Consider the following 9,121-nt stretch of genomic DNA (forward strand, 5'->3'; position numbering starts at 1 on the left):
GGGGTAAGGCAAGTACGTCTTAGAGATGGTTGATTGCAGAGCACAGTGAGAGGGAGATGGGGAGACACAGTGCTCTAAAAACGTGGCTACAGAGTTTTGGGTTCTGGAACCTGGTTTATTGAGGCAGGTTTGCCCAGTTTCAGGCTCTCAGGGACTGTCTCCTTTAGGAAGGAAGTAAGAGGGCAGAATAAAGCAAACAGCTGAACAAAGCAAACCAGTATATAGAGGGTGTAGTATTCCTGTTCTGCCAGGGTTTTGTTCTGATTTGTTTTTTTCTTTGTTTTCCTGCAGTTGGTGACAGCTTCAGACCAGTACATTCAGCACTATGAGTACAAGGGAGGGAAGGTTTTGCTATACTTTGGTGAGGTAAAGGAAACTCAATGATTTTCTAATCCGTGCCATCTCAGATAGCTTATAGACTTTTTTTTAAAGCCAATGATTATATTTTTCACACTCCATTACCTTTCTGTATTTTTTGTTATATATTATTATTGAATGGTTCAATTGAAAAAACAGAGTGGGGAAAGAAGGGAAACATACACCTTCATCTTCCACCTTTTTATGTTCCAGGAGATATAGTCCATATCTGAGATTTGATCACTGGCCCAAATAAAAAGAGAAATCCTCTCCCTCTCTAGTCAGAAGGGATACTTTTTGTGCATGATTAACAAAAGTGTTAACTGGTGGTCCTGTAAATTCCACATGGACAACTTGCATGTCAAGATCAAGATTCATATAGTGATAAACAAATATAATCATTGAGACCCATAGTTTCTGTGTGTATTTCCCAATATTTTGGATAATGACTCCACCCTATACACACTTGAGTTGCTTCACCTCTACAGTCAAAGCAGGAGGTCCTTGTAGAAAGCACACATGGGTAGTGATTTTTATTTTTTTTTAATATTAGATAATAGACAAATGAAAAAATGTAAATGTTATTATTGCTATGACTTTCCTAGATAATTTGTTCATTTAACATATGTCAAAATCTGTCTCCGACCTTAGCAGTTTACTAAAGAAAGTGTATATACTGGTGGCCACTGGCACAAGGGAACATATTTAACACCCATTACTCCTGTTCAAAATGGCTTTAGGAAAAAGCTGAAAAGTAAACCCCGAAGTACCAATGATATGAGTCCAGATCAGACAATTGCAGGCAGAGAAGACCTGCACACATCTTACAAAACTACTTTTTGAGTCTTAACTCATGCACAAAATCTCCCAGTAAAATCATGGAAGGAAAAGTCTCCTTCAAGCTGACGGTACAGATACCAGTATTAACTCACCTATGCCATCAGAAACAAGCGCTCAAAAACTAGCACAGACACAAATGAATAAGGAATTGACTGAGGAGAGAGAGTTTTCTCATCAAAACTATTGTTCCTTTTTCCTCCAGCTCACAAGTGGACCAGACCCAGATTGTATATCATTTGGGGCAAAGCAAATCAATCCCATGGGCTTGGTTCAGCCAGCAAATGCCATCCTTTATGATTTTTACAGTCCTGGTAAGGGCACAGAATAATGATGCATAACTGCTTGAAAGAGAGACCCTCAAAAAAGCCCCTCCAGTCTATATAAAAGTGATTGATGTAGTGTGTGAAGCCACATAATTTTATCTAGTGATAAAATAACCCGCTTTGCATGCTGTCTTGCACTACCATGTCTTAAGATTATCTAAATAGAGATCCTCTCAGGAAGGTCCATTATTTCAAGGGGAATGAAAAAAGACCTTTTACACTTATGGATTTTTAAATCAGGTTTCCTGAGTTCCTGTTTCTTCTGGTGATTTTAAACATGTTTCAGTCACATTTTGTTTTCAGTTAGACTGTCTAAGATAAGCAACCTTAGAGGTTTTGTTTATGTACTGTGCTTGCTGGGGAAGTCAGTCTTGTTCCCCATTCAAAGAAGGTTAAATGCAAATCATCCCCATTTGCCAGAGTTATGCAAACAATATTTGAAAATTAGGTGAAAGTAGACTTTGCCTAAACTGAGGGGTCCAAGACAGTTTACACTGGCTTTAAACCACTAACTGTTGGTGATCCAATCTTCTGAAACAGTGCAGTGCCCACTGTAGTTCTATGGTCTAATGATTTTTAAGATGAATGCTTTTCATGGGGAACAAAAAAATGGCAGGGGGGTGGGGAGGGAGAGAAGAGTGCAACTTAAAAAAAAAATACCCAAACAAAATTTACCCAAACTGAACAAAAAAACTATTGCCCAACTGAAAGGCAAGGTGACCCCTGTACTCTAGGTGCCTAAGCTATAGGTCTTTGTGGACTGCTGATGTGCATTCTATCCCTTAGTGCTCTCCTTTCCCTGGACCAGGGAGAAAAGTTGACCGGCAGATGTAGATTCTACTGTACAGGCTTTTCCAGCTGAGCTCTGAGACAAGCTGTTTTGTTTCTTCTACATAGACAGAAAGTGCAGTGTATTCTACAGTGCTCCCAAGCACAGTGCCATGCTTTCAAAGGTGTGCCACGCCAATGTTTGCCAGTGTGCAGAAGGTAAGGAGTTACTACATAGGCGGATCTAAAAGAAGATAGATACTTCTAGGAACCATTAACATGGAAATTGTTAAGTCCAGAAAGGACCATTACAATTATACTAATACATAATACAGGACACAGTGCATCCTCTAGTATGTTCGGTATCGAATTGAAATTGATCTTTTGATAGCTGAATGCAATATGTGTGTATATATATATATATATGTGCATGCCTATGTAAAAACCCTCTGTCGCACCTCTAAGAAAGCTGTTCTGCCATTTTATTATCTGTTATATTGTGGTGTGAATGTGTATGTGTAAACTATATCTATCTACATGTCCATGTCTACAGAGACAGACGTATCACTTATTTTCCTCACTCCAGGTCCCTGCCCAAGACAAAGATCTACTTTCAGCAAAGCTGTAACACAAACTACACGTTTTAATTTTGTCTGCTACCAACCTACCGCAGATTATGGTAAGGCATGACAGACAACTGTCAACTTAGTTTAAACATAGTTCTTTTTCATAAGGATAAATTTGTAATTTTTTTTATGCCCAGACCTCTCCTAAATTGAGTAGGATTTCTGTATGTGGCCTAGTGGCTAAGGAGATGAAGGCATGTGCTATTGTAGCCATCAGAGGGGTGAAATGGAAAGTAAAGGCCTTGGAAAGATACAGGAGATGCTGGGGTAAGGAAGAATGGACAACATAATGTTACAGGGTTTAGAAAAAAAACATGGTGTGAATACCACCTTGCCTTGCATCCCTCGTGTTACAGGATGTAGATAAAGAATAGGCTCTACATGCCATAGCTCAGCAGCTCTTTCTACAGAGTTAGATGAATACTTTCTCCTTTGTTAATTTGCCTTTCTGACCTCTTCTTTGGATGGCAAATTGGAAGAGCTACTGAAGGAAAACTGGTTGAGCAGCTTTGGTAAGTTAGATTCTAACAGTAGGACAGGAAAAAGAGTGAAAAGATAATCATAGAGGAGCTTCCTTGAAAAAAATACGAAAAAGGAATACAAATCTAGAAGGTCTTGATTAATACCTGAGCTTCTAAAAGTATGAAAGTTGTCTTTCATACTCCCATGATTTGTGAATAGATGGTACACTGGCCTCTGTATAGACACTTGGTAAAAGCATACCTATTTTTCAGTCTTTGGGTGCAATTTCATGTTTCCATCTGGTTGCAGCGTATGAGGTGGAGATCCTCAACAGTACAAAGAAGAATGTTTTTGATTACTATGAGGCCAAAATCCACAGAATCCTTAAAGCCAGTAAGTATAAAAATGTTTGATTCCTTTCATTCACCTGTAGGAAAACTAGGTTGATTGAATGTTAGCCAGTATGAGCCACGCAGACACCATCTTTTGCTGCAGAAAGTATGGTGAGATGTGTTTCTACACTAGGCTTTCAAGAAGGTTGATTTATTGCAAGGTTTGGTGTATCTGCCTCATGGTTGATTTATTGCAAGGTTTGGTGTATCTGCCTCATTGTTCAGTTCGGCTCAGGGATAGGTTTTTGTTCACATTGTGCATGATTGCACATTGTGCAATCCCAGAGCATGTGAGCTTCGTCCTTTCGGACAAAACTAAACTAGAAGACACACTCTAGCTGTACTGAGTCTATGGCTCCAAACTAGAGTTAGTCTAAGATAAACCCTCTAAAAAACATGCTTAGTGTGGATATTAGGACTTCTGCACCAACTAGTTCACTTTATAGACTACTACTGATTCATATTTTTTCTAGTCTAGGCATATTCACTGGCCTCTGTTCTGATACTAGATTAAGATTTGACGTGCTTATTACTCAATTAATCATGAAACAATTGCAATCCTTGAAGAATAGGCTGAGTTGTCCACAATGACTCGCCTCAAGTCAATGAACACAAGAAAACTTCTATAACTTCAATTTAATGATTGTGATAACAACAAAGAAGCGTTTCTGTTTCTTTAGGTGCACTGTAAATATTTGCACTTAGGTAATGTTGTTTTGCAGCCCTGTCATCCCAGCTGTCCCACGTGAACTTGATCAGCAGTATCAGTGAACACTGATACTCTTCACAATAATTTCTGGGGAAGCTGTCACGTGACATCTCAAATTGCAGCCACTGTGGTATCATGCAGTTGCCATTTTTGGGTTTGGCAGCCAGAGATTGCCTTTAAAAAGGAACTTCAGAGGTTTTGAATTCTTCCCTCTCTGGAACAGGATAATTAACTCATTCCATCAGTCTTTGCAATGCCACACAGTACTTTATGGCACACAACTTGTGTGCCCAACGTTCAGTTCTTGTTGGAAAATCAGGCCTGCTCTTTATGAATCCAGAGAGAGCATCTGACATATAGGGCTTTCCATATGCAGGGAAACGATAATGTACCTAGTGATCAAAATACTGGCTATGGGAAATTGTGGTATGCTGAGGGAAAGTTTCATTAATCTCTTTAGAATACCTAGGGGATTTAAAGGATTTAGAGCTCTGGGTTCCAAAGCGTTTGTACTCACAACTTACAGGCAAGCACTGGAAAAATTTTGTTGCTCGGTAGCTGAGAGAAACACCCTTTGAATGCGAAGTTGAAGGGAAAAGACATCTTCTCCCATTCCCACACACTTTAGAATCCCCTTTGGTTTGTGCTGTCTAATGCAGCTTCTGAGCAGCAGGCTTTCAGCAGGCTTGGGAAAGGCTGGCAGAAGGTATGAAGCCACAATGATAAAGAAAAAGCAAGGTGTTGCACCCAAATCAGCTTGTGACTGAACTAGAGTTGTTATCTCCTGTATTCTCTGTGACTCTTTTGAGTGAGGTTGGCCTATGTTGCCGTCACCAAGGGTATGTGAGAATTCGTAGGATAAAAATCTCATTCCCTGGATCCCTGTCATTATTTCAGTATCAATCTTTGAAATAAAGGATTGGTTCAGAAGACAGATGGAAGCATTTATTTGTGTTTGGGAGTCAGCAAAAGAGAATTTTGCAGATGTGTGGTTCTAGGATTACCTTGATTAATAATAGAATTAGTACATGTGTTTCGGGTGGCTAATATTTGTGCTGTCCTATGAGTTCTTTAGGAGTCCTCTTAGAGGAACAGTATAGCCCGTGCAAAATAGCATAGAATCCTTTTTTTACTCTTCTTTTTTTTTTCCACCCCCAGTTTTTTTATTTCCTATTATAGATTCTAAAATTTGAAGTAATTGTTCCCCTTACATTCTGCTTAGAAGCTTTGAAACATTATATTTTAATTATTTTTTTTAATTGGAGATTTAGAATTGAAAATTATGTATTAACCTGTTAAAGTAACAACTCAAATGCTTACAAGTGCCACAGTCTCAATTGCATTAGGGCATTTGTGAAGCATATGAACCAAGAAACACCTTGGTAATTTAAGCCCCATGAACCTGAGGAATAAGATAATTTTCTCAAGTAGTTCTGATCCACTTTTGCATTCCATGAACAAAATGAAAATTCAGTCCACCATGTACCATGGGAACAACAAAAAGGTCTTGGGTTATGTGAGAAAACCTGAAGTATTTATTATTCTTTGGAAAAATGTAGATGTATAAGTACTATTTGTAAAATCAATGTAAGTTTTACTAAGGAAGTAGATAAGGTTCTTAAAGCTAGGTTGCACAGTCCATGTCAAATTCTCTGAAATCTTATTAATGTTGAAATATTCTACTTCAGGTTTTTATTCTACTTTTAGGGGTTTATTTTGAATACTAGACTTCCCATACTTGTAATACAATACTTTAGAGAGCAGAAGCTGCACAAGTTTCTGTTAACTGATAGAAAGACTGTGGTGCCTTACCTGTAATTCAAGCTGGTTTAATATTGAATTTATCACCAGGACATTTCAAATTATAGTTAGAAAGAGAGTATGCAAGTAGAATATTGGAGTTATTTGCATTTTTTTCCAAATGGACTTTGAAAACTGTTGTCCTAGTTAAACAACACAATATCTTCATGGCCTGAAATTGGTCTGATGAATAAGCATCTCATGTCATTGCAGTACAAGAGCAGCCATCTTGTCTGCCTTGGATGCTCACTTCTAGTGTGCAATGCAGTTCTGAATGAATAATCTTCTGGGCCAGGATCCAGAGCAGAATCTTCTAAATTATTTTAACATAGAGATCACCAGGAGCATGTCCTATGTATCAGATTAGAGGGAAAGGTGTAGAGGCTACATCAGTGAAGTTCAGGTCAAATGTACTACAGAGAGTGAGATTTTAATACTATCTGCTGCATTGTTAAGCCACAAGATATTTGAATTTAGTATCCTAGCTTTTAAGACCACTCTGAGCCTGAGAAATCTGAAATAGAAGGCAGCACATTTTCTATTTTCCTTGGCTTTTCCTTCAATCTCTGAGATTTAAACAAACTCTATAACGTCTGAAAAGTCCTAAGGTCTATAGCAAAACACCTCCTTCAATAACTACTGCAGAGGCCAAGACAACCAACTAAGGCAAAAGTGGCTTACTTTTTGTCAGGTAATGCTAAGGGAAACATATCCTATGAAAGCATGGACATTTATCCCCATGTCAAACTTCAATTCCCAAGTGAAATATTACTTTGTCTTAGCAGTGGGGCAAATGATCCCAAAGGGTTGTGCCTTGTGGGCTACAGTTCTACTCTTTATTAGAAAAGTTCATGGGGTTTTCTTTTCTTGTCCCACAGCTGATGATGAAAGCATTCAAGCGGGTGCCCACCGACAGTTCCTAACACGCTCCACGTGCAAGTTAAACATGATTCCTGGTAAACAGTACCTCCTCATGGGGAAAGATGGGGAAACAGTCGATTGTAACAACAAGTAAGTGCAATGGTTTCTGAGCAGCAGCAGCTGCTACCACAGACCACAAATCCAGAGGATACTCAATCTATTAGAATACTTCCAGAAAGGAAAGGCAGGACCAAATTTCTCAGAGACTAATTCTGCTGGATTTACTAAAAAGCAAAGAGTTCCACTACATAGGCAAAAGGGTAGCTGTGGGGAACAGCTGAGCCACCAAAATCTGTCGGCTCATGTATCTGTGCAGAGGTTGGTTCCCAGACTTCTCAGAATTAAGTCTGGCCCTGACTCCATTGGGTTAAAACTCACAGCTGGAAAAGGAGAATGGGAAAAACTACACAGTCCACCTACTGCAGATGCCTTAAACAACTCCTGTGTTTGCAAAAGAAACGAGCAGAACAATGACTAAGAGCAGACCACAAAGTTTCTGTTATATCATGCATGTAAACAGTATATTCTTCTCATTTCCCATTGTCACTCTTTAATAAAAAAAGACAATTTATTTGTGTTGGAATTTAGTCTGACACTATGAGGTATTCAGGGAGGAAGACATCTTAAGTGTTTCATTTCCTTTCACGGAAGTGGAGAAAGGTAGTGCCTCTGAAAGCTTCTAGGGGGAGACCTCCATCAAATTGTGAGCGCCACTTCCTAAAACCTTAAAAAGTCCCACCCCCATCTCTACATGACACCAAAGTCAGTGTCTAAGTCAGGGGCCTTTTTCAGCAGAAGCCTGCTAAAGACTGGGGTCTCCTGGAAGAGGTATAACCTCCAAAGTCTTCTCCAGTCCAGCTGTAAAATACTCAAAGTAGCACAGCTTCTCAGCACAAAAAATTAGGAAACATTTTGGGACACTGTTGAAACTAAATTGCCCCTCACTGTGTCCCACTGATGTGCACTGGGGCCTTTTATGCCACTCTGGAAAACTCAATAGACACTTAGCACGAGCTTACCTGACACACTCAAAACACCAGTACAGCCAGGTTTGTCCCAGCTTGGTGCCGACACTTCCCAAACTTTATTCAAAGCTCAGTTAACCTGCTGGTGAAACTAAGTTTCAGGCAAGTTTCTTGGCTAGTATATCTCCTGATCTCAGAGATGCCTCAGTGGAGGGATGCAGCATCTCAGGGATTACGCTTTCCCATTGCTCCATGTCAGGAATAATGACTCATCTTCTTTATCTGTCCAATTTTCATTCAGGATGCAGTACTTCCTTGATGCACAAGCCTGGGTAGAGAAAATTCCAGGCACCAGTGAGTGCCGCAGCACCCTGCGTCGGCAAAGCTGTGCTCACCTGCAGGACTTCCTGAACACATCTGAGAGCCTGTGCCTCCTCTGATCCCCACATCCTATCCGTGTGACTGCAGCTTGCCTCCTTCCCGAATTTTTTTTGCAAAGAATGTGCAACCAAGTGGCACCTGAACATTGCAGGGCTGCCTCCATTGCTGTTTTGCTCTCTGAGGTATTCCTTGTAGATTTGTGTGTGGGAGTAATACAACAAAAATTGCAGTTACTCTACTAGTTATTGTGTTTATTGTACTTGAAACTGGCAGAGAGAGAGTAGGAATTTCTGTCTTCCTGATCCATTATATACAGTGCAATTATCCTGCGGAGGGCCAAATGAAAAAACATTGTGCTTGTAGAGCTGATTAATTCCTGCCTTCCAGGAAAAAGACGTCAAGAAATTTCCATGGGTCAGAAAGAAGACTGGACATTCCTGGGCTTAAAATAGGCTGTATATGTATACTTTATATCACTTTTGTGGCTTCCACAAATATTAAAAGCAGTTGACAATGAAAAATTATCCCAAAACTCAAAACTTCTCTTTTCTTAGGATAAGAAAAAAATCTGTAGAAA

At 39.5% G+C, this 9,121-nt stretch overlaps 1 protein-coding gene across 1 annotated transcript in view; it reads left to right on the forward strand.

Moving 5' to 3' along the window:
* Positions 1–9,059, forward strand: part of LOC116782765 (complement C4-like) — a 48,307-nt gene extending 39,248 nt beyond the window's left edge. The window contains exons 35-41 of the mRNA XM_032679734.1: positions 292–366; positions 1,400–1,508; positions 2,418–2,507; positions 2,875–2,967; positions 3,686–3,769; positions 7,156–7,288; positions 8,465–9,059. Coding sequence (XP_032535625.1) covers positions 292–366; positions 1,400–1,508; positions 2,418–2,507; positions 2,875–2,967; positions 3,686–3,769; positions 7,156–7,288; positions 8,465–8,603 — 723 coding nt within the window. The 3' untranslated portion in view covers positions 8,604–9,059. The remainder of the gene's footprint in view (positions 1–291; positions 367–1,399; positions 1,509–2,417; positions 2,508–2,874; positions 2,968–3,685; positions 3,770–7,155; positions 7,289–8,464) is intronic.
* Positions 9,060–9,121: the final 62 nt, after the last annotated feature.

This window comes from Chiroxiphia lanceolata, chromosome 2 (assembly GCF_009829145.1).
Source record: "Chiroxiphia lanceolata isolate bChiLan1 chromosome 2, bChiLan1.pri, whole genome shotgun sequence".
NCBI lineage: Eukaryota > Metazoa > Chordata > Aves > Passeriformes > Pipridae > Chiroxiphia > Chiroxiphia lanceolata.